Here is a 26,238-nt window from a genome sequence, read left to right as displayed (position 1 = left end):
TCTTTTTTGCTTAAATTGCTTTTTCTTCGACGCACCCCTTTCTTCATCCTCATTTGCACTCAAGTCTCTTGGCCTTCTTCGTTTCTTCATCGTTCTTGCTCTGTTTCGCTCTTCTCCTCATTTGCACTCAAATCTCTGTTTCGCTCTTGCTCCCCTTCCTTCATCCTCATTTGCACTAAAATCTCTTGGCCTTCGTCGTCTCCCACCACTCTTGCTCGCTCTTCTCCTCATTTGCACTCAGATCTCTGTTTCGTCCTTGCTCCACTTCCTTCATTCTCATCTGATCTCAAGTCTCTTGGCCTTCTTCGTCTCCCATCGTTCTTGCTCTGTTTCGCTCTTCTACTCATTTGCACTCAAATCTCTGTTTCGTCCTTGCTCCCCTTCCTTCATCCTCATCTGCACTCAAGTCTCTTGGCCTTCTTCGTCTCCCATCGCTCTTGCTCTGTTTCGCTCTTCTCCTCCGCTCAACCGTTCTTCTTCCTCCTCGGCTTCTTCTTCTTCTTCTTGTTCATTATCTGCTGCTCTTTTTCATCACTCTCTCTCTCTCTCTGTTTTCGCGCTCTTTGTTTCTAGGACAAAAAATCAAAGAAAAATGTCTATCGATTCTGCCGTTTCAATCGCGTGGGATGTCGTCAAGATCGTGTTTGTTCCCATCAAGCATCGATTCGAATACGTCATGTGCTCCAAGAGATACGACAACGGTCTTCGGAAGGAAGTTGAGAATCTGAACTACGAGGCTGATAGGGTCCGCAGTGCCGCAGAAGACGCCACAAACAATCTTCAGAATACCCACGAATGGGTCGAAAAGTTTCTGGCTAGTGCTGAGAAGGCCTTGAGCGAGGCGGGAGATCTGTTGGATAAATTCGAAAAGATGAGCAAGACTTGCTGCCATGGGACTCTTCCCGACCCCATTTGTCGCTATCAGTTCAGCAGACAGGCCAAGCACAAGACCGATGACATTAAGAATCTCATTCTAGAAAACAAAGACAGGGAGATCTCCTTCAGCCATCCTGGTCCGGGTAACGTCGCTGCTTCAACTCTAGCCTGGAGGGAAGGCAAAGATGTCGTCCAGTCGACCACCGTGACGGCCTTCGCATCTTCTGCCTCGACATCAATTAAGCTTAGGGAGGATGGCGTCTTCGAATCCAGATCTTCTGTCATACAGAAGATCATGGATGCTCTCGCCGTTGACACGAACAGCATGGTCGGGGTTCACGGGTTAGGCGGGGTCGGCAAGTCCACCCTTTTGGCAGATGTCGAAAGGAGAATAAGGGAAGAAAATATGTTTTATCCGGTCGCTAAGGCCGACGTGACGCAAAATCCGGACATCAAGACGATTCAAGAAGAGATTGCGCGCTGTTTGGGCCTTAGTGACATAAAGAAGGAAGAAAATGTCAAATTGCGAGCGAAGCTTCTGCGCGAGAGGTTGGAAAATGAGGAAAGGAAGAAGAGTAAGGTCCTCATAATATTGGACGACCTGTGGGAGCAGCTCGACTTGAAATTAGTCGGCATTCCTTGCGGACCTGACAACAAAGTTATAGGATGCAAGTTGTTGTTGACGGCGAGAGAACAACGTGTTTTGCGAAGGGAAATGCTCTGTGACATTGCCTTCCGCCTTGGTGGCCTGGACGACGAAGAGGCAAAAATATTGTTTGAGACGACGGTGGGAGGCAAAGTTCGAGTTGAGTTAGAACCCTTGGTGGGGGAAGCACTCCGCATATGTGCAGGTTTGCCTTTCCTAATTCTCGCGATAGCAAGACTTTTTATAGACACTAGTTACTCTGAATGTGAAAATGCTTTGAAACAAATTTGGGACGAAGAAACCGGTGAGGTGATTGATAAGACATTACGAGTAAGTTATGACCGTATAAAATGCGAGGAGGCAAAGTCATTGTTGCAACTTTGTGCTGTTTATGGTGTCTCTAAGCCCTCTCTTGAAAATTTGGTGAGGCATGGCGTGGGTTTGGGGTTATTTGGAGAAGATAATAGCATGGAATATGCTAGAAATAGGTTGAGCATACTGATTGATACTCTTCAAGCCTCCTCCCTGTTGTTACACAGTGGAGAAGATGATGGTTTCAAAATACATGACTTGGTTCGTATGTTTGTTGCTTCGATCATTTCAAGAGATCACCCTCTTCTCGTGTTGAAAGATGAGTCAGTTGCAGAGTTGCCGAAGGACAAGCTCAAAAGTTGTGGGGCGATATGCTTTCCCAACGTTGACTTGGAGCAACTTCCCGAAGAATTAGATTGCCCCGATTTGCAAATCTTTTTGTTGTTCACAAACAAGAATTCTTTTGAGGTCCCATTTTCATATTTCAACTTTATGAGAAATCTCATGGTCTTAAATCTTACTGGGATACATCTCAGTCGTTCGCCTTTGCCGTTTCAATTCTTGGAGAAGTTACACACTCTGTGTCTTGATCATTGTTTGTTAGAGGACGTGGCCATTCTTGGCGAGCTAAAAGAGCTGCAAATTCTCAGCATTCAATACTCAAACATTGATCGATTGCCAAAAGAAATAGGGCAACTAACGAAGCTGAGGTTGTTAGACTTGAATTATTGTTCACGACTTGGGACAATCGAACCAGGTGTGCTTGGAAGCCTGATGAAATTAGAGGAGTTGTATATGCAGAATAGCTTTCACCAATGGAATGCTGCGGACCAAACTCCACCAACTAATGCCAATCTTATAGAGTTGAATAACATGAAGAATCTCTACACTCTACATGTATCCATTCCCAATCCGAGTGTGCTCCCAGAGGATTTGAACGTCAAGAAATTAACCAAGTACAGAATCCGAATAGGTAATGCGTGGCGCTGGGAGTGCAAAGGATCGAGTACATTGGAGCTCCGGTTGGATCCATCAAGCGATGTTCTTCGGAAAGAATGCATACAAAGTGTCTTAAGCAAAACTGACGATCTGCTTTTGGAGGAGTTGAACGGAAGTCAGCAAAGTATTTGCGCGTTATCCCCAAAAGGTTTTCCAGAATTAAAGCATCTACAGGTCAAGAATAGTTCCTCCATCCGTTACATCCTCCAATCGCCATCCCGTACATATTTTAAGGCGTTGGAGTCGTTACTTCTCAAGAATCTCATCAACTTGGAGAAGATATGCCACGGCCATATCTCCTCCAAATCCTTTAGCACGTTAAAAGTAGTACGAGTCGAAAGTTGTGACAAGATGGAAGTATTGTTTCCTCTTTCAGTGGTGAGAGGACTTCCAGAGCTAGAAGAGATCAAAGTTGTCGGTTGCAAGTTAATGCGCGGCATTGTAGAAGCTGATGATTGTGGCAAAGTGGAGTTGCATAATTTGCGTGTATTGAAATTGGAGGACTTGCCAAATATCAAGAACTTTTTCAACACAGGGTCGGCTCCTTCGTGTAGTACATCAGACGACCAAGTTAGCACTCAAATCGCATTCTTCAATGGGCAACAGGTAACTATTTATTTACTTTTCCTTTCTTTGCTAATTAGATGTAACACAGATTATGATGCTTATTCAATTTGTTATTTTCAGTTCAGTTTCTTCCTAATTGCCTTATCTGTTCATGCCTTCTCTGAAATTAGATAAAGCAATCTTCCTTTTCTCTTAATTGGGTAGATATCCAACTAATTATATGAAATCCATGTAAATTTAGTTTGTGATAGGTTCTGACTTACTTTCAACTTTTATGTTGCAAGTATATTAATAGGGCTTGATAAAGCAAAATTGAACGGAATTTTGGCATTAAAAAAATTCTATAAGTAAAGTAATTTCTCATCTTTCGCAATGGATTCCGTTGAATTTAGTAATCAAACTTTGTTATTATCCACACAATGTAACAGTATAGGTGACTCTCTTAAAATCAATACGAAGAATGGGAAGGAGGACTAGGCCTTTAAATAAAAGCAACTATGCTAATCTAATTGATGTACGACTTTTGTGTATCTTGTTTAAAAAAGCACTTAGTCATTGCATAAGGCCCTGAAATTATAAGGGTACAGAATTTTGTGCATGTTCATGCACGCATATAGCATAGATAGATTTATTTGGACGTACTTTTGGCATCACAAACACAGACTCGTGTTTGATAGCCTGTTAAATTGGTTACTGATAGTTATTTACTAAAAGGTAAGAGAATTCAGTAAACCAAGGACAAACAATTGCCCAGTTAAGGAAAACGCACCACAATTTTGTCAGGCAAAAATTTGCTGCGGCCATTTCGTTGACTAGACTTATGATGTCCGTGTTTCACTGTTCTTCCCATGCTTTGAGCTTCCATGGAGAGAGCTCGCTTTCAAAGAGCCTTTGCGGCTTTGCTTTTTCATTTTTTTTCGTTGTAATCTTGTCATGGATGACAATAGTCCAATGAACGAAACCCAAAAAAGATAAACTTGTTGTATGGATGGGAGCAATGGCTGATGGCGAGGTAGTTAGGAGATCGCGAGCAACTTTTCAGATGAAGAATTTTCTAGAGTTAAAGCAATGAACTTCTGAAAAAAAAAACTAGTAACTCTTTACAAGAAAAAGAAGAAAGAAAAACAGAAAATAAAGCTTTCCATTGTAATCAGGGATAATTGGGTCTTTTTACCTGAAACTTTATGGTCTCAGACATGTAGGCTGCGGCTTAGATTCCCCCTTAAGGAAATAACAACAACAAAGACTATTACTTGGGATAGGTTATAAGAGCTTACCTTATAGGAAGTAATTTAGCCCTTTTTTTTGTCATAAAGTAATTGAGCTTGAAAGTACATTTCGCAGATTAGCCATTTTAGTTGAGTCTTTTGACTTCTCCAGGCGAAGTGGAAGAACGTTTTAATGGAAAATGAAAAAGAGTAATTTTCAGGCGGGTCCACTCTGACTAAACTAAAAGCAAATATAGGCCATTCATCTAAATTGTTGTTTATGCAGCCAAATAGGCTGTGAAAATGGGCTACGTTGACTTTCTTAGATACTTTTAATCTTCTATAATTAGATATTTACGACTATTTTCAATAATTTGACTCGAGTATATGTATGAGCTACCGTTGGTGTCTAACCGTTGGATCCTCTAGCACCGGTAATGAAAATTAATGAATCTTAAAAGGAAAATTTAATCAATTAATGAGATATTGAGTTCTTTCAAGTGTGGAATAATGTTAGTAAGATTTGTTCATTTGACCCAAGCGATTCCTTTTTTAATTGCTTTCTCTTAGCCTATATTAGATAAAGTCACACCTCCTACTATAGTGCACCATTCGTTGGATAAGTGGTTGACTTTTTAATCTCAATCTCGCCATCGTTTTCTCTCTAATGGCTAATATTCTTCCCTCAAGCGATCCTGAGCTGCATTTTTCTTTTACTATGTCAATTCCGTGACTTCAAGTTCTAACGTTGATTACCCATTTTGACGTGCTTCTTGTTTCTTTAAATATATCCTTCCTCATTCTTAACCAGTTTATGAGACGCAATTGTGATTATATTTATATGATTGTTGGATGAGCATACCAAAATTACCATTTTGCCCACTGTCAATAGTATGTGCTCAGAATTCCTACTTTTTGTTTTGTCTCCAATAATTGCAATGGCTTTCTCACCCTGGAGTCATTGACATTAGTATAGAAATTTTTTTACGAACTTTTTTTTATTTTATTGTTTTTTTTTTCCTTTTGTGCAACTTAAGACAGAATCACCAATTCTGTGAATTCATTATTTACATCTTGGAAGTTCGTGAGGTTGTAATTTAACAGAATTTTTTTTGGTTATTTATATGAAATACTCAAGGAAATAAGAAATGACATTAGTATGGAGATTTTTGTACTCCTATTTTTTATTTTATTTTTTTATTTCCTTTTGCGCAACTTAATGATCTCCCTCTCCCTTTGGCACTCATCTATATTTACATCCAGAAAGTTCTTGAATTCGTAAATTAAGAGAAAATGAGTAGCGTGCAGGCATAAGTGTTCAGAGTTGCCAACATGTTTGAGTTGAAATTTCTTACTTTCTATTTCTTTGGAGATAGTTTCCATAAAGATGGTTGAAAATCTCTTGTGATACCTGTACAAAAAATGAACAGGTAATACAAAGTACAAACTGCCAAACAAGATCTCTAAAAGCAGTCCGATTTTCACAAAAAACTTAAAACTCTCAGCAACCTCACATGTACTGCTTAGACATTGCACGCATGTACATTGAAAGCAATTGAAAAAACAATCGAGAGGAAACTGAGCAGTAACGTTCAAGAGGCTGGGGATGAAGGGCCTTGTAAGACGCTCACTTGACTTCGTTTGCACTTGCAATATCTCATTTAGTTTCCTAACCGAAGAATGCTTTACTCTCTCTTAATTGCACCAGCAAAAGGAATCTGAGCCCTCTCCGTCGCTAAACTAAGCAAGATCTCTAGGGTCGAGGGCTTTGGAAATCACCCATTTTAGTTTTTACATGAATTGCGAGACCAAAGTGATCAATTCAGTGACTTCTCTAAGTGTACTACAATTTCGTTGAAGAATTTCATCCATATTGTAACTTAAATATAACCGTCTCTAAGTGATTTAAAAATTCACACGTGTTCTAGCTATTTCATTCTTGGGCTAGCAAAAAAAGCACAAAGTGTAATTTGATTATTCTAGGAAATTAACTAAATGGAAGAGAGGGAAACATTTTATTTAAGTTTGGGATTCACGAGAGACTAATGTGATAATAGGATTGTTATATAAGATATCTAAATTACCATTTTGACCATTGTCTTGTAAAAATTCCTACTTTTTATTTTGTCTCCAGTAATTCCAATAGCCTTCTCGTCCTAGAGTCATCAACATTAGTATGGAGATTTCTTTGACTATTTTTAATTTATTGTTTTATTCTTTTTGTGCAACTTAAGACAGAATCACCAATTACATGTATTCATAATTTACATCTTGGCACCCATCAATTTCTGCATCTTGGAAGTTCATGAATTCGTAATTTAACATAAATGACTAATTCAATGATCAAATACCGCAGGTTGCATTTCCTAACTTGGAGACACTAGATATCAAATCCATGGACAGCATTGAAATGATATGGGACAATCAAGTTGCTGCAGATTCTTTCCCCAATCTAAAATCCCTTTGTGTATACGAATGCAATAAGCTAAAGTGTGTATGGGATAAAGAACTCCACCGTCAAGTTAAATTCCAGTGTCTACGTTCTTTTCACGTTTGCAGATGCAAGAGCCTCACCTCTCTATTTCCAGTCTCAGTAACTGGAGATCTAAAGCAACTTGAGGAGTTGAAGATTGATGAATGTGACATTGCGGAACTCATCGAGAAGGAAGAAGGACTAGTTCCCAGGTTTGTATTCCCAAGTTTAACCTCCCTCGAGCTTAAGCATCTGACAAAGTTGAAGTGCCTCTACACCGGAACACATACTTCCCATTGGCCAGCATTGAAGACCTTGAAGGTGGACGGCTGCGACAAAGTGGAGATATTTGCTTCCCAAATTGAGAATGAGATGACATGTCATAAACAACCTCTCTTCTTGATAGAAAAGGTACGACCAAAGATTATTTGTTTTGCTTCGATGGTGAATATTTGAAGTGATCATTAAGGCCACAGCCATGCATCTCATACAAGTAGCTCTACATAGGAAGATGTAAACTGTACGACTCCCCTTGAATCCATCGAAATATTTCAACATTGAAACATCACACGTTCTTCAAGTATTGACTGAACATTCCTTGTCAATGTCTGATGTATCAAATGCGTTTTCGTTGATCCCCTTTTGAAAAAGATTTAGGCTAATTCCGATGGTTTAGCTCTCTCCTAAGTGCCACAAAGATTGAAAACACGTGGCATGTCGTGTGATCTTACCATGGCACAAGTGTGTTGTCTAATTTGAACCCTATAAAGATTACCGAAGTTGTGCTAAAAACGGAAAGATGGGACATTATTGTTGAGATTAAAATCACTGGAATTTGTGCAATTGTGACTATAATTGATGCAGAAGTTATTTTCACAACGGATATATCTTTAGAAACGTGAATGTGAGAAGTTACTTAAGTTCAATGTGGATACAAAGCGACATTGCTTATTTTATGTGGGAACATTTCCTTCTGTTGAATCACATGAGACTCAACATTTTAAAATGCAGTTATTGTGTGCGATATGCAAGACTAAAATCATAATACATTAATACTCTTTTAACTAAGCTGGCTTTAAGTTCTGATTTGACTATTTTCTCAGGGCGCATTCCCTAATCTCCAAGAGTTAAAACTTGATTTATCGAAACGGATGGAGATTTGGCATGGGCATTTTCATGATGAAGAATTCGTCTGCAAGCTTAAATTTCTTGAGCTTCGTCATCTCTCCCAGGAGTCTTCAATATCCACATCTCTTTTTATTGAGAGCTTAACCAACTTGAAAAAGCTAGTTGTATGTGACTCTTATCTAGAAGACCCAAACAGCAATGAGGACGCCATAGAAGGCACGGGTCATGAGCTAAAAGTAATATTACCCTTTTCAGGATATAGTCGACATCTGCGAACTTTAGATGTGTCACATTGTGATGGGTTATCAAATATTTTCACATTGACAATAGCTAAAAATTTGGTGGCACTCACAAAATTGAGGATAAGTAATTGTAGAATATTGACAGAAGTCCTTGGTGATGAGGAAGGTGAGGAGGGGCATGTTGTGGCTTTCAATCAATTGAAGTATATGGAGCTTGATGGGTTGATAGAATTGAGATGTTTCAGCTCAAGTGGATACATTTTGATGTTTCCTCTCTTAGAAGATGTCATTGTGAATGGATGTCCCAAAATGAAGTTTTTCTCCAAGGGACCAATAGAGGCGCCAAAGCTGGAGAGAGTACGAGTAAGTTTGAAGGGATCGTATGGACAAACAAAGCACCGGCATTTTTGGAAGGGAAACCTCAACATCACCATCCAAAATATGTTTGAAGAAATGGTATGCATCAATTACTAAATTCTATGCAATTGGATGTTTTTTACCACCAACAAAGTGATTGCTTTTTTGCTTACTAGAATTTTACGTGTGATGTTGCATTTTTTATAGGATACAGTTGTTGGGGCTCAGTTTGTGCAGCTATTTGAGTTCCCCAGGCTAATTGGAAACTGGCACAGCGACCTTAATCCCATCAAGTCATCTTGGCAATTAGAAACCCTGGTGGTAGATAAATGTCCATCATTTATTAATGCTATTCCATCCAAATTGATGCTTGTTTTAGAGAAAATGAGAAGCTTGCACGTGCGCGAGTGCGAGTCTATGGAAGAAATATTCGATCTCGAAGGGCTTGAAGATAAGGAAAGCACTCGGGTGCTGCCTCGCTTAGAGAATTTGGACTTGGCCAACCTACCAAAGTTGAGGCAACTGTGGAACAAATGTCTTCAAGGAAAGATGTGCTTTGATTCTCTAAGTAATTTGATCCTTTATAAATGCAGCAACTTGAGACTTGCTTTCACTCCATCGATGGCTCGGTGCCTTGCCAATCTTGAACGGATGAAAGTAAAGGAGTGTGGTCAGATGGAAGGAGTGATTGTAGAGGAAGAAAGGCAGGGAAGCGCGGTGGAAAAGATTACATTCCCGAAGCTCCGGTGGATGAAACTGGAATGCTTGCCCAATTTGACTACTTTCCTATCGGGGAAGGGTCATATGCTAGAATGCCCCCACTTATATGGCCTAACCATTGCCCATTGCCCCAAGATGAGAAGTTTAACTTGGCAGTCTTCAATGGATATTGACCATGGCACCCCTTCGCTTTTCACTCCACAGGTTAGTCTTCTTTTTTCTTAATCCAAAGATTTTGTTTTTTTTAGAGAAATCATCTTGTCAAGTGAATGGAATGCCAGTAATTGAAAATAGGGAATAGAATGGTGCTTTGCACGCGTCACGCGAAACAATTTTAGTTTCAGTGCAATGCAACATCCACTTTTGTTTTTTTTTATTTTGGACAAAAACAAAATCCTCAAAACACGGCATCAATCAAGGATAAGAAATTGGTTTCCTCTTACACACCCAATTTTTGCCAGCGGTTGGATCACTGGCGCACCTCGAAAGGTAATAAATATTATCAAGCAAGTTATTAATGTCCCACCAGATCTTGATTTGGAGCCGAATCTTTTCAATGCAGAACCAGTAAAATTGACCCAATTTACTTTTCCTAAGATCATAACATACGTTATTTATTGAAGTCATTAAGTTGCTCATGCCTGTTATGAATTTATTTTTTTTCAATACAAAAATTTCTGTACATAATAAAGAAAAAACTAGTAGACAATCGAAGTTTTTTTTTTATCTTGTTTGCCATCAAATTATCATGACGCTTCTCATTAGTAAACTTTACTAATTTAAAGTTTCATAAGTAATACTTGCAATTAGTATTAGTGTTAAATAAGTAGCTGTGCTCATAGTTAACAGAGCAAACAATCTCTATCGAGAGAAGACACGTTGAATAGCGTCAGACTCGAGTTGTAAATTAATTATAAGTGAAGATGGTCAACTCTCATTTGTGCTCCCGTTCCGTGGCTTGTTGATCTCCGCCGTTGATCTATTAAAAAAAGTTAGTTCTGGAATTGATCACTCAATGCATCAATGATTGATGATGATCGAGGCACCATACGGCGAAGAAACGAGGGTAGTGGATCTCCATCCTTTCTATATATACATGGACATGGTTATATAATCATCTTCCTAGTCCATGCTATAATGAGCCAATAAACATCACAGTACAAGAGTAATTTTACCTTTGTACTCATATAATACTCAGAAAATGGTATTAATTCGCTTTTGCTCATAATTTTTGGATTTTTCTAAATCTACTAGGGATGTAAATGGGAAGTTAATTTCTTTCAATTGACAAGAAAGATATGTAGAACTGGCTTATACCCATCGTTGGAGCGTCATAATCTTGCACCCACCAGCATGGCATTGGAGCCAACATTAGGAAGAGAGAAGAATATGTATATATGGAAATATACATATATATCGGAACGGATTGAAGCACGTGCGTCAAAGCTGCTTCGATCCGTGCTTCAGCTTCATTCATTCCTTGAAGCAAACAAATCTAAGAAATTTTTACTTTGTCTAATGTTGCATTATCAAAAGATCAGTGCAAGCAACTTTGATAATGATCAGTGCAAAAAAATCTGACAAAACTCATGCTTCTAAATTCTATTTCTTAAAATCCGATGCTCAATGTACTATTGATTATAAATGCATTTATCATTTCATGCTTGTTGCAATGCAATATACATGGCCTTAGTCACCAGTCAACTGAAATGAAATGAAAGCATCAATCTGCCCTCCCCTGTTTATGTCACTAAGAAGCTCTTGCATTCTCATGATTTGTGAGAGCGACAGAAGTTTGGAAATTCCTTCATTGAGTTCATAACTCAATGTAATCACGTTCATTATGTCATTTTCTTTCAATATGGCAGGTACAATTTCCTCAGCTTGGGTCGATAGTTCTCTCCCACATGGACAATTTAAGCAAAATATGGACCGACGATCCTCAAGAAACTCTCACTTTTGAACATTTACGGGGAGTGCAAGCTCAAAACTGTAAGAGCCTTGAAAATTTGTTTCTGCATTGGGTGGCTACAAGTCTAACCCAACTTGAAAAACTTCGAGTGGAGTGTTGTGCAATGGAGGAAATAGTCGCCAGTAGAGATGACACTCCACACTCCAATGCTGCTCAAGTTCTTTTCCCGAAACTATCCTCTTTGGTGTTACATGATATGCCACGACTCAAGAGCTTCTTCCCTAACTTGCCCAATTTGAATTGGCCATTCTTAGAGGAATTGCGAGTCACTCATTGTGACAAACTAGACATCTTGTCTGTTGCGGCATCCATGAACAAGTGGATTCAGAGAGACGATCAACAGGACCTTTCGAATCAAGAAGCACACTCTTCAATTGAGAGGGTATGATTAAAATTGCTCTTTCCGAGTTTCTACTTCGTTCTTTAGTGCACCCGCTAATCACATGTCCACTGCATAATCACGTCACATTATGATACTATAGAAAAAATGATATCCCTTGCCTATCAGTTTGTCAACAATATAAGATATTTCTAATATCTCAAGTATACTTTTCATTTGTGGACAACCATGAGATGTTCCATTACCTAAAATTACAAAAAAAAAAGTTACAAATTTTTGTTGACAACCCAATATGTTCATAATCTAACCTAATCTAATCTAATCTAATCTAATCTAATGGTGCTCCTTAGGGAAGTCAATGAGGATTTGGCACGAGATCCTCTTCATTGTTGACACACGTTGCACATTTGAACTTTTCTTCTCTATTTATTTTCTACAGACTCTAAAAAAATAAATGCAAACAGTTTTCTTTTAAAAAAAATAACATCAGAACCTTAATTCACTATATTCTACTTTATTCTTTAATTCTCCCATTATATTTCATCTCCACTGCAAAATCACATCACCTTATAATACTGTAGAAATGCCGAAACCCCTTATCTATAAGTTTGTGGATGACATAAGATATCTCTTATATCTTAAGAACATTTTTCAGTTTATGGACCATATATGTTTTAGAAACATTTTGAGTGCATCCCATTACATAAAATTCCAAAGATGACAAATTTTTGTTAACAAGATAAGATATTTCTAATAAAAGATAAATTTGGTGAGTTGGAGGGCTCTTGAATTTAGATTCACTCTACCAACATAACCATACCAACCTCTACTTGAGGCTTTTAAAAGCTTGAGATTGTATGTAGGGATCTTTTGATTTGGTGAAACGTAAGAAGATGGCCACCTTCCATGTGAATCATCTGAATTACGTTTACCTTTTATTAACACATGATTTATGGCCCAATCTTTGCTGAATTTACTTTTCTTGTTGTACTGGTAATTTGACAGGACTTTCCCAACTTAAAGAGACTTTTATTAGTCGATAAAGATGTTCAAAGCATCCAAGATGGAAAATTTCCCGATGATATCTTTGGCAAGCCTAAAGCACTAACATTGGCATGCTTTCATGGTGAAAAGGCCGTCTTTCCTCCCATATTCCTCCTAGAGAGATTTCAGAATTTACAAAGCCTTGAGGCCTTTTGTAGCTCCTTTGAAGATATATTCCCCGACGAAGGGCTTGCTGATGAGGGAAAACATCCGGTGCTTGAAAATCTAAGAGAACTTAAGTTAAACAAACTGCATAACCTAAAACGTGTATGGAGAGAAGATTACTTAATGGAGAAAATTCTTCGGAGTATCGAAACATTTGAGGTTTGGGATTGTCCTTGTCTGACAACAATATTTCCAGTCACGACATCCTTCCGGAATTTGACGGAGTTAGTGGTGAAGAAGTCCTCTGGATTGGTACATCTGGTAACAGTTTCAGCAGTCACAAATTTGGTGCATCTTATTTGGATGACTATAATAGGATGTGAAAGAATGAAAGAAGTAGTGGCAAACGATGAAAATGGAGAAGGAAAAGTGATTTCTCTTGGGAAGCTAGAAAGTTTGACACTCCGAAATCTGCCCAGCCTAGAGTGCTTCTCCTCCACCACGAGTTGCAGCTTGAGGTTCCCATCCTTGCACTCTATTAAAGTGGAAGAGTGCCCGCAAATGAAGATTTTTTCCAAGGGTACGCTAACCACACCACGACTACGATCTGTGAGTCTGTTCAGATACGAGTGGCGACGAAACTGGAATGGGGGTAATCTCAATACAACCATACAAAAGTTATCGGCATGAACAAATATGCATATGAAATTGGTAAGAGATTCAATTAATGCCTTTTTTTCCACGCGTATTTTGCTTTTATCGCTCGCCTCTTGCTTCTCAAATTGCTCGACCCCTAAATCTTTTCCTCTTTTTTTTTTTAGACTTGCCTAGCCACTGATGAAGGGCAGGCCAGGCCAGGCGGTGCAAATGAAGAGAGAGAGAGAGAGAGAGAGAGAAGAGAGACAGAGAGAGAGAGAGAGAGAGGGAAGAGTAAAATGGGAACCCCCCCAGTGGGAGCTGATGGGGCTCGTCGATCTCGCCTCCGTCACTGAAGCGCTTTATCCAAAAAGAAGAACGGGATTTTGTCTCGCGCGAGAAGCTGAACAGTGCGCCCTCCCACCATTCCCTGAAGACCATCCACGGTTTCTGGTCATCGTTGTCGTCGCCGTCGCCGTCGCCGGAGAGAAGACGAAAGTGCGACGCCGGAGATGGCACGGCCGAGCCTGGACAGTCCTCCCCACTTCATCGAAGAAGATCATGCTCTCTCTATCTCTCTCCCGCATCTGTATCCGACAAATTCGTGAGTTCACGCTTCTTCACGCATCATTTCTCCCGATTTTCGCGTCATATTGCGCGTGAGTTTCTCCCGATTTTCGTGAACCTTCCTCGATCGTCGTCTTCTTCAGCTAGGGGCTCTGCCTTTTAAATTCGTTCCACATTCGAGTTATCCATGTTTGAAAATGGCGATGGGCAGAGTGCTCCTTGTGGCTTCATCAGGTAGTTTGAAATTGCAACATATTCATGAATACGAAGAAGTTGTGACTAGGGCTCTGTTTCATGTAATAATATTTTGACAAAGTTGCTTTAGGGATAGATGTCTCTCAACAAACGTCAAGGTTAAATTTCTATTATTATGAAAAGAGGGAATAAATCATGGAACTTTAAAATTCAGAGAATCACCATGCCTTGTCAAAATATGAGGGAGTCACTTTTACACCTTGTTCTCGATAAACTCCGGACTGTTCATCATCATGTGGATTTGGAGGGGTGACGTGCGGTTTAACATGTCTTGTTTCTGCTTACATAATGATTGTGGGGATAATATTAACTTCCAATCTATGTTGAATTTTTTCATAGCAATTCGGATTAATGAAGTCCACATGAATTGTCACTAAAGTTGTCGTTTTTCGAGTACAAGGAGGACCAAATAGTTAGAAGATTGAAGCATCCTGAGCTGGTTTTTTTCTGGTCCCACACGCCCAAAGGCCTCTCACTGCTCTTATATCGGCCAACAAATTTCAATCGGAGCATCCCTTTTTCAAGTGGTGATGAGGCCATCTTATGTTTAAGTAGGGCTTGGTAAGATCCCAAGCTTATTTACTCAGACTGGCATGTCTGAAAATCAATATATCAATGCTGTTTATATCTTTGCTTATACTCTAGTACAAACAGTTAGTAGATTGTGAGCTGGTTTTTTATGGTCCCACGCTCCCAAGGCTTCTCACTGCTCTTAAATCGGCCAACAAATTTCAAACGGAGCATCCCTTTTTCAAGGTGGTGATGAGGCCCTCTTATGTTAAGTATGGCTTGGTAAGATCCCAAGCTTATTTTCTCAGACTGGAGTGTTTTATTAATGCTATTTATAACTTTAATTATACTCTAGAGTATTTCCAAGTTTACTTCATTGTGTAGTAAACCACATGACATGTTATTTTCCTTAAGTATTCATGGGTATATGTTTAAAACCAGGTATATATCTTAACAATGGAGTAATTGAAGCAGGGAAAAGAATGAAAGGACAGTTATTGGGACATAAGCTAGTGGCTGAGGTTCAAAATGATAACAATTGTCTTCTTTTTTGTGGATAGATGTGTTGGCAAAGCAATTGCTGAGGCGTCTTAAGAATTAGAATCCAAGTCCTCTTTTATGGAGAAATTTGACAATGTTATCCAATGTCGTAGAAGAAGAATATATATGTAAATCGCACAAGGAGACTGTGTTGATATGGACAAGCAAATTGCAAAGAATCTTACTGCCTCCATAACTAAAGAGAAAGACCTAAAAAATAAGGGGTTGGTTTGTCATGATTCTGAAATTTCATTGTAAATCTAATGACTCATAATTTTGCTGTCAAATAGGAGATACTGTTGTATTTTGTTATATTAATCAGATTTGGGGAAAAAAAAGATGATTTTACTTTGTCAAATTGAACGAATAGTTTGATAAAACCAACCGAATAGCTTAAGTTTAAATTTTCAATTCCATCCCTGTTCCAGTTGTTGATGTTTTTGCTTTTTCCCCTATGATTGTGGTCTATGTGGCTGAAATTCATATGTTTTAAATATATATAAGACATGGAAGGCTTCTACTGAATGTGTACCCTATTGCACTCTAGGACTCTAGGAGCATAGATTCTAACATTTGACTTTGGATTGATGACTTCCATTATATGGTTTACTGTCTATCAAAACTCTTGAAACTAGCAAATACTGCCTTAAACTCACACTGTGTGTGATTTGATTTCACTATATATTGGTTTTTCAACCATGTACATGGGCAGTCTACTCCTGTTCAATTCATCATGCAACATATTCAAGAAATCAAGCAAATTGCTACCCTCTGGTATTTAGTTGTTTCGGTTTGGGTTTTTTTTTTTTGGGGGGGGGGGGGGGGGGGATGGTTTCTTTTCTGCTGGTTGGGCCACATTTGCAAGAGGAAGTCATCTGCTTCTGCATGTGAATATTGATTGATAAGGATGATGTTGTGTTCAAAGTCTACATATTCACTAGTGCTGGTTAGGACTTGATTTACATCGATCAATTTGAACTCTAGAAGTGTCACTTTGGCTGATCCAAAAGGAATTCAATATTCCAAATAATGACTCCTTTATATAGTCTTGATGAATCAAGGAAGTGTACTTCTAGCCGACTGGGTTTATGAGGTTGATAATAATCCAGATGCACACTCATTAATGCCACATTCCAAATCTGAATGAAGGGAAAAGGATGTGCTTCAAGATGTATGTTTTGGTTTATGCATTCTTGTATGTTGTTCTTCTTTTTGAATTTGAAAGCAAGTCTCATAGGCTTATTAAGATTATGGGTTTTATTTTTCCTACAGGGAATACCAAAGAGGTTCGCGAGAAAATATGGTGAGAATCTCTCAAAAGGGTTCATGAGAAAATATGGTGAGAACTCTCTGTCACGCCCCGAACCCTAATGAGCTTGCGACATCCTCCACTGGTCGATTAGTGCGACATCCCAGGCTAGTCGCCGACCTCACTTAAGCGCATCAGAGATTTAAATTTTTGCTCAGCGGAAACTCGTAAACACCCTGACAAATGGAAATGGGGAGAATAGGGAGAATTCACAAAACTATATTTCCATATCAACTTTTACCATAGTATTTACAATTACAAAGCCACCCCAACGCGTACAAGTCACCACATATACATGTGCATGCCTCACTACTACTATCATTAACAAAAGGGCCGATAACCTAGTCAACCTTCCACCCAAAAATGGTACTCGCAAAAAAAACCCATTCCATACCCGGATATTACTCCCTACACCCCTTACTAGGCGTCCATTCTGAATCCGATTCTTCGTCCTCTGAGTCGGAGTCCCCTGGTATCGTTCCGTCCACTGAGGACTCTGAATCTGCCTCTATTTCGATCGGATGATTAATGTCACCCGATTCGGACGGAACCCCATTCTGATATTCCTTAGCTAACACATCTGCGAAACGAAGTTCCGGTACGTAATTGGGATCCGCATACTGCGCGAATGGGAGTATGTATTCCGGTTCTTCTACAGGCTCCTTAGACTCACCGGGTTCATCCTCTGGTTGTGCCTCGGGCTCGACCTCGGGTTCAACCTCCTGTGGTTCCTCTTCTTGCGGTTCTTCCTCTAGAATCGGCTCTAAGTCTATGTCCATCGGGTCGTCATGAGCTTGCGACTCCTCGGGCTCCGGTTCGTGCTCCGCCTCATAGGATCCTTGCGCTGCGGGGGCTGGGTGCATCTCGGATTGCGCTAAACAACTTCTGTCCTGGTCAATTCTCCGTCTATCGGTGGTATGGCAGACGGATCCCAATCCCTGACCAAATCAAATGGAACATCAAACCCCCTAACGGGCCCGAACTCAGCTCCTACTTCATCCCGGAAGAACCAGGTCGTGTACTTGTGCTCCTCCCACAGGGGCAACCCTACATCTACGAATACCGTAGTAGTATGCTTAATCCAAGTAAAGTTATCGCACATCGGAAACTCTAGAACCTCTAACTCAGTGTGCACAGGGACTCCAAAATGTTCTGGTGGCGGTGGTGGGATATTCATGGGTCCTGTCGGGGTTCTGAAAATTGTTGGTTGAAACAACCGTGAGAACACTTCTCAGTAAGTTCACCCCTAAACCCAACATAGGCTATCACGTACCTCCAGACAATCACATAGACACACGTGCATTCGTACACATCAAACTATTACATTTCAAGCACATCAAATAATATAGTCAAACCCAAGCATGCGCACACCAGTACTCAATCACAATCACATCGTATGCAAACACGTGCATGTATCGTTCTCATCCCACTATTCCTTCCATTCTCATTTTCACTTTCACATCCACTCGCCAGTGACCCGCGTTGAAGTACACGCCTCAGGCACACTGCGATCATTCATTTTTCCTCTTTCACTCACCAGTGACCCACGTTGAAGTACACGCCTCAGGCACACTGCGATCATTCATTTTTCCTCTTTCACTCACCAGTGACCCGCGTTGAAGTACACGCCTCAAGCACACTGCGATCATTCATTTTTCCTCTTTCACTTGTCACACCACACTTCTCCTTACTCATGCACATGCTCGATATGCATTTCCACACGCTACTAGCCCATCACACGCGATCCGTGCACACATCGAATCACACGCAAACAGAGCTCACTCAACAATTCACATGGGCAATATCAGCAATTAATTTAATCAACTCACGTGCGCACTTGACAAGTATAATCAGTCACTTAATTGCCCAACAACACTCTCGATTAAATCACCACAATTTATAAATAAATCAAACACGCCTCAAATACGGTAATTGCCATTTTTCTCCAATCAAATGGCGTCGGATTAATTCCGATCCTTCATGGGACTTTCTCGCCATTAAATACCAGTTCTAAAAATCCAACTTGCGTCCCGAACTGAGCATCACAGCCTCGTGAACAGTAAATTCGCAGCTCGTGAACAGTGATTCTTAGCTTGAAATTCCCTCAAATCGTCCTCCAAAAATTCCAAATTAATTTCTTAAGGCCCGCCATACATTCCTGGTCTAAAGCCCCAACATTTCACACCCGCACAAGTCCAATTTCACCCAAAAATCAGATTATTCGGCGATACCCAAAATCCTAAATCGGGATTAGAGTATGACTTACAAAATTCTAGACTTAATCGGCTAGAACGGGGAGCGGCGGCACACTATGGCGACAGCGTACGGCTCACGACGGCGTCCGGCTTGAGCGGCGGCGGTCCGGCCCTCCTCGATGGGGCTCACGGCCACCTTGAGAGAGAGAGGGAAAGAGAGAGAAATATGGCGTGAGGTTGATGGTGGTGGTGTACGGCGGCGTGGACGGCGGCTTGAGGGCGGTCCGGTGTGGTGATGGCGAGCGGCGGCGCCGGCGGTGGAGGGAGGAACGGCCAAATGGAGCCCACGGCAAGGGAAAAAAAGAGAACCAAATGGGGGAGGGGGTCTTCACGATGGAGAGGGGAGAAAGAAGGGAGAGAAAAGTGTCTTGGACTAAATAGTGTATTTTGACCAATGGTGAAAATGACCATAATACCCTTGTCTCACAAATTTAATCCAACGGTTCCAATTCGATCTTATTTTGATCCGACGGCCGAGATTGATTCTTGCACAAAAATATCCAAGGGTATTCTTGTAATTTCCAAAATATCCAAGGGCAAAATTGTCCAATCAAAATTTGAGGGCAAAATTACCAAAATGCCCTTTACCCTTAAAGCTTGCCCTTTTATAAATCCTAGGGGTATTTTGGTCACTTTCTCCGTTTCTTGCCCAAATCGAATTTTTCCGAAGGATTTGAGCGCACCAAAAATTCACACGTGTCACGTGCAATGTCGTCCTAGCGTTCCATTGCGACTTCCTAATTTTCCGGTGTCCAATTTGGGCAAAATTTCAATAATTAAATTCTATTAAATGCAACTCGAGCGTTTCTCGAGCTAACGGGTGGCTTGCTGGGGAAATTCGCAGAATCGACTCATGACTAATACTGAATCGAGTCACGTGCAAGCCCGTTCGGTGCATGACGACCTCGGTGGTCATTAAAATCGCGAAGATCAATCACTTGATCCGAGGGGTACGATCGTTCAGTATAATTTCGGAATCATTCGTCAAGTCGTTTCGTAGTCCAACGGAATCACCCGCGATCCACTACTAAGACAGTGACGAACTGACCCATAACTATCCTTGGATCGGCCAACAGTGGCTCAAAATATCGCTTCCGCGATTTAATGGTCGAAATCCATTCACGATCGAATTTCCTTTAGTCGCGCGAATTTAATTCCCCTATTAGCCTTTCCCTAATGGTTAGCATTCCTAGGAATGATCAGTTTCGAGCGAGAATTTACTGCGAGCACATCTCATAAAACTCAATCATTCAATAAATTCCAATTGGTGGAATTTCGGAATGTCACACTCTCGAAAGGATGCTTATGAGAGAATGGTGCAATTATTTGGGCTGTGGAATTGGAAAAATGTGGTGAGATGGTTTGGCTATCAAAGGGTTGGAATTAATTTGCAGAGCATTACTCTATCTGTGAGGGACAATTTTTGGTTTTAAATCTGAAGAGGACTCCATTTTCCATGTGATCATATTTGATAAAAGCACGTCTGAGATAGAATATCTGCCAATCAATGCCGATGTGACAAACCGAGCCTCGGCGATTGTGGAATTGTCTTGCTGAAAGTGGAAGATGCTGGAGATTGCTGTGATGTTTCGGTCGAGCTTTAAGTTTTGAGGGATGAATTGCATTCAGCCAAGTGTCCTCGGCTTTGAATGGCAAGGGAATTGATCAGGTTTGCGAAGTTCATGGCTGTTCCTATGCACATTCATCAGCACAGAGTTTGGGGAGGGACAGAAGTTCAAATTGCTCATCATTAGATTTTCCAGGTGTGAATCTTAGTACATTAACTAATTCTCCCCTTGACTGTGTTGTTCTTGTGCTTGATTTGAATTCCTTACAGGAACTCTCCATGTCTGGCTAAGAGAAATTGTGCTAGAGCTAATTCATTCTCGTTGTGTTTCTCTGTCTCTAGTCCTCCCATGTGTGAATATGTTTGTGTTGTGGGATCTCATAAATGTCAAGCCAATGGAAACAAGTCTTACTGGTCATATTGGATTTGATTGTGCTGAGAATTGTATTGGTGTGCGTATAGGCCTCAGGAATCTAGACCATTAGTAATACTTGGATCTATTGATTTAGGGTTGCTATGTCAGTAGATTTGAGTTTCACATACAAGAATAGAATATGCCTGGAAAGCAAAAGCTTTCTTCATGTTCTTTTGCAACTGCTGCAGGTAAGCTGAAAGAGCCAGGCACACCAGAACTTGGACATGTGAGTCTGTTTAGATACGAGTGGGTAAGGGACTGGAAGGGGTGTGATCTCAATACAACAATACAAAAGTTATTGGCATGAACAAATATGCACATGAAATTGGTAAGAGATCCAATTAATGTCTTTTTCTCGTGTATTTTTGCTTTTAACGCTCACCTCTTGCTTCTCAAATTGCTCGACCCCTAAAACTATTCATCCTTTTTTTTTTAAACTTGCCTAACCACTGATGTAGGGTGGGGCAGGCGGTGCAAATGAAGAGAGAGAGAGAGAGAGAGAGAGAGAGAGAGAGAGAGAGAGAGAGAGAGTCTATCACTGAACCGTGTGGACTCCCACCATTCTCTGAAGATCATCACAGTTTCTGGTCGCCATCGTCATTGTCGTGGCTGCAATGAAGACAAAACTGTGACACCGGAGATGGCACCGCCGAGACTGGACAGTCCTCTCCACTTCATAAGAGAATATCATGCGCTCTGTCTCTCTCCTGCATCTGTATCCGATGAATCGTAAGTTCATGCTTCTTCACACATCATTTCTCCTAATTTTCGCGTCTTATTGCGCGTGAGTTTCTCCTGATTTTCGTAAACCTTCCTCGATTGTCGTCTTCTTCAACTAGGGCTATGCTTTTAGTAATTGAAGCGGGGAAAAGAATGAAAGGACAGTTATTGGGGTATGAGCTGGTGGTCTGAGGTTCGAAAAGATAACAATCGTCTTCTTTTTTTGTGGTTAGATATGTTGCAAAAGCAATTGCCGAGGCATCTTATGAATTAGAATCCAAGTCCTCTTATATGGAGAAATTTGACAATGTTTTTCAAGGTCGTGGAAGTAGAATAAGTATGTAAATTGTGCAGGGAGACAATGTTGATATGGACAAGCAAATTGCAAAGAATCCTGCTGCCTCCATAACTAAAGAGAAAGACCTAAAAGATAAGGGGGTGGCTTGTTATGATTCTGAAATTTCATTGTAGATCTAATGACTCATAATTTTATTGCCAAATAGCAGATATTGTTGTATTTTGTTATATTAATCAGATTTGGGGAAAAAAAGATGATTTTACTTCGTCAAATTGAACGAATAGTTTCATAAAACCTATTTGAGCTGCGCTTGAAAGAATCAAACAGCTTAAGTTTAAATTCTCAATTCCATCCATGCTCCAATCATCGATGTAATGTAGGACATGGAAGGCTTCTTCTGAATGTGTACCGTATTGCACTCTAGGAGCATAGATTTTGACATTTGACTTTGGATTGATGACTTCCATTATATGGTTTACTGTCTATTAAAACTCAGGAAACTAGCAACTACTGCCTTAAACTCATGCTGTGTGTGATTTGATTCTATCATTAGGGTATACTTATGTTGTGGTCTGTTTTTCACCATATATTGGTTATTCAACCATGTACACGAGTAGTTTGCTCATGTTCAATTCATCACGCAACATATTCAAGAAATTAAGCAAATTGCTACCCTCAGGTATTCAGTTGTTTTGGTTTGATTTCTTTTTTTTTTTTTTTGGGGGAGGGGGGGGGGGGTGGGGTTCTGCTGGTTGGCCCACTTTTGCTAGAGAAATTCATCTGCATGTGGAAACTGATTGATAAGGATGATGTTGTGTTCAGAGTCTACATATTCACTAGTGCTGGTTAGGACTTCATTTACATTGATCGAGATGAACTCTAGAAGTGTCACTTTGGCTGGTCCAAAAGGAATTCAGTATTCCAAATAATAACTCCTTTATGTAGTCTTGATGGATCGAGGAAGTGTACTTCTATGCCGATTGGGTTTATGAGGTTGATAAGAATCCAGATGCACACTCATTAATGCCACATTCTAAATCTGAATGAACGGAAAAGGATGTGCTTCAAGATGTCCATATTGGTTTATGCATTCTTGTATGTTGTTCTTCATTTTGAATTTGAAATCAAGTCTCATAGGCTTATTAAGATTATGGGTTTTATTTTTCCTACAGGTAATACCAAAGAGGTTCATGAGAAAATATGTGAGAATCTCTCAAAAGGGGTCACAAGAAAATATGGTGAGAATCTCTCGAAAGGATGCTTCTGAGAGTTTAGTGCAATTATTTGGCCTGTGAAATTGGAAAAATGTGATGAGATGGTTTGGCTATCAAATGGTTGGAACCGAGCCTCAGCGATTGTGGAATTGTCTTGCTAAAAGTGGAAGATGCCGGTGATTGCCGTGATGTTTCGGTCAAGCTTTAAGTCTTTAGGGATAAATTGCATTCAGCCAAGTGTCCTTGGCTTTATATGGCAATGGAATTTGATCAGGTTTACGAAGTTCATGGCGGTTCCTATGCACATTCATCAGCACAGAGTTTGGGGAGGGACAGAAGTTCGAATTGCTCATCATTAGATTTTCCAGGTGTGAATCTTAATACATTAACTACTCCCCTTGACTATGTTGTTCTTGTGTTTGATTTGAATTCCTTATAGGAACTCTCCACTTTGTTAGGCTAAGAGAAACTGTGTTAGAGCTAATTCATTCTCGTAGTGTTTCTCTATCTTTAGTCCTCCTGTGTGTGCATATGTATGTGTTGTGGGATCTCATAAATGTCAAGCCAATGGAAACAAGTCGAACCGGTCACATCGGATTTGATTCTGCTGAGAATCGTATTGGTGTGCATATAGGCCTCAGGAATCTAGACCATTAGTAATACTCGGATCTATTGATTTAGGGTTGCTATGTCAGTAGATATGAGTTTCACATACAATAATAGAATATGCCTAGAAAGCAAAAGCTTTCTTCATGTTCTTTTGCGATTGCTGCAACTAAGCTGAAAGAACCAAGCTTGTGCAGCGCTCTTGAACGGGCCAGCTAATATAAACCCGAGTATCCTTTCTCCGAAATTGTGGTGAGGTGAATACATCTGAAGAAAAACAATGCGGTGAGATCCTCATGACAATGACAACTCTTGGATTTAAATCACGTAGAGTCACTAGACTATGTTAGCTCTAGGTTAATCGTGCATCGCGTCAATAGTTTCTGTTATCCTTCGCATGCTTTGAAAAGGATCCTTGTACTGTCTTCCTCAGAAATCATTGGTTGTTATCTTCTTTCTGATGACAAAATCTTGAAATGTCTACTTGAGCAGAGAGTTCCCGGTTCTTTCCCAAAGACGCACATTAAGAAAAGCCCGCAGACCATGGCTCTCACATTTCAAGACAAATTATGGCCATTGAAAGCTCATCAGCCACGAACATTATGGAAAGTTATCTGCCTGTTGGGCCGCATTCATGAGAGAAACTTCTCTGAAGGTGGAAGACGTGTGTTTTTTAGCTTTATTAAAACGGACGATATTGTGTTCAGAGTATCCATCTTCAGAACCATTGATAAAACTTGGGTGAACAATATAATATGCAATACAATACAGCAAAGGAAGCATCGCTTTAGCTCACTTTTGGTGAGAACAGAACTTACAGAATTGCTAGGGTGAATTCTGCTTCTGATTTGGCAAAATGGATAAAAGCATGAGTTTTGTTCTAATGAATGCAATGGTCCTCCTGAATGTGTAAGATACCTTTCCTTGATCCTAGACTTAATAATCACTATGTGAGCAGGAGTCATAAGTCAGAGGAAGCTGATTTGCCAATGTCGATTCTATAACTTCCGTCTCTGGAAATTCTTTAGGGTTTCCGGTTGCTCAACCTGACCTCTAGAAGACCTTTAGAACTGTAAAGTGTAGTAATGTCGAATACACTTCCCTTAAGCCATATACTAGCTCTGAATTTCGAGGCACAACCCATGGCTTTATGAGCTCTAGGGAACTTACCTCAGATTCTTTTCATCGTCTTTTTTCGAATTCTCAAAAATTTTACGAGTAGTCCTTTCACATGTGGGCTGCGCAAATTGAAGTTTTATTATTTTCTTCTCATGCAAAGAGCGTTCAGAATTCTGTGTCAAATTGACTGAATCATGATATGAATGGCAAAGCAATTTCCAATCTATGCTACATCTTGTCATGGTTAGTCAATTAAAGAAAGTTCTACACCAATGTCTACTAAATTCTCTCATCGTTCAACTGTGCAAAAAGGATTTCGAGTCACCCACCTGACCCTCGGCCATGCCCTCAACTGATATGATTATCGCAGAATATATAGATAAAGAAGGTCCCCTGGCGTGGAAGGAGCGGCTCTGCTATTTCTATATATAGTAATGGGAAGTGGGTTAGTTGAATTGATCCCTATCCCTACCGGTCCTGGAACTAAACGGAACCTAGCCCGAAGAACCACATCCGTCTCAAGCTCAAGCTTACTTGATATATCGGATCTAATGAGATATGTCCGTTAGAAAATTCGAAAGACGTTAACTAACATGAAAGACGACGCCAATAATTCGGACATGCAAGCATCCATGTGGAGTCCGCATTTCATCGACATGACAACTATATTAATAATATACTCGTCACATATTCGTATTATCTTTTGTACATGGAAAAGAGATTTATCGTGAAAATATGCATAAGAATTAGAGATGCGCAATCAAAGATTTGCTAGGTTTAGAGATTTCTTAGAGTGACCATAAAAGGCAAATTGTTTGGCCTTCAACTGACATTGCCGGGTTCGACTCTCCGATCATACGGACGTACCCTTACCATCCGTTGGACTTCGGTCAACCGCGGTACGCCTCAGGTGGCTCTCGGTCCTAAACATACTCCATCGAAGCGACACCAAGAGCTCCTCACATGTGCCCCGACCGTCCGTAGCATACCATTTTCGGACCCTCACTTAGATGCCTATGGTCCGAGGAAAGTGCCGATGTTACATGAAGGGTGGTGATGATTTGGCCCTTCCTCCAGACCTTGGGCCGTGACCAGGATTCCAACCTAGATCTCTTCTTGCTTTCTCTTGGTTTGGTTGTTTTAGCTTTGTAGCTCTAACCTTACACTAACTTGATGGCATTCTTGCCTTGCTCATTATATAGATTCGAAAGAAGTCAAATTTCAATGCGAAAGCTACA

At 40.2% G+C, this 26,238-nt stretch overlaps 1 protein-coding gene across 5 annotated transcripts; it reads left to right on the top strand.

Moving 5' to 3' along the window:
- Window positions 1-25,055, top strand: LOC115693171 (uncharacterized). 5 transcript variants are annotated; one of them, XR_008814588.1, is made up of 9 exons: window positions 1-3,439; window positions 6,965-7,492; window positions 8,185-8,907; window positions 9,016-9,732; window positions 11,397-11,882; window positions 21,284-21,371; window positions 21,502-21,772; window positions 23,234-23,643; window positions 24,374-25,055. XR_008814588.1 is itself a non-coding variant. In XM_056303458.1 (6 exons), the coding sequence occupies exons 1-6, from the start codon at window positions 593-595 to the stop codon at window positions 13,643-13,645; spliced, it is 5,334 nt and encodes a 1,777-aa protein (XP_056159433.1). In that variant the 5' UTR covers window positions 1-592; the 3' UTR covers window positions 13,646-13,700. The 5 variants fall into 5 exon arrangements, 3 of the variants coding, with proteins under 3 accessions (XP_056159433.1, XP_030476012.1, XP_056159434.1); XR_008814589.1 differs by lacking the exon at window positions 24,374-25,055 and adding an exon at window positions 23,715-23,860; XM_056303458.1 differs by lacking the exons at window positions 21,284-21,371; window positions 21,502-21,772; window positions 23,234-23,643; window positions 24,374-25,055 and adding an exon at window positions 13,613-13,700.
- The last annotated feature ends 1,183 nt before the right edge of the window (window positions 25,056-26,238 follow it).

This window comes from Syzygium oleosum, unplaced genomic scaffold (genome assembly GCF_021117445.2).
Source record: "Syzygium oleosum isolate NSW1041296 unplaced genomic scaffold, Sole_v2.1 Sole_v2.27, whole genome shotgun sequence".
NCBI classification, from domain to species: domain Eukaryota; kingdom Viridiplantae; phylum Streptophyta; class Magnoliopsida; order Myrtales; family Myrtaceae; genus Syzygium; species Syzygium oleosum.
The sequence above is the reverse complement of the archived record's forward strand: the minus strand, read 5'-3'. Positions and strand labels throughout refer to the sequence as shown.

What these genes read in the sequence shown, in the direction of transcription:
- LOC115693171 (XM_030620152.2), top strand. Translation starts at nt 593, where the DNA reads ATGTCTATCGATTCTGCCGTTTCAATCGCGTGGGATGTCGTCAAGATC. An exon ending in CATTCTTCAATGGGCAACAG is followed by an intron (nt 3,440 to 6,964) that starts GTAACTATTTAT and finishes CAAATACCGCAG; the next exon opens with GTTGCATTTCCTAACTTGGA. An exon ending in AAAATATGTTTGAAGAAATG is followed by an intron (nt 8,908 to 9,015) that starts GTATGCATCAAT and finishes CATTTTTTATAG; the next exon opens with GATACAGTTGTTGGGGCTCA.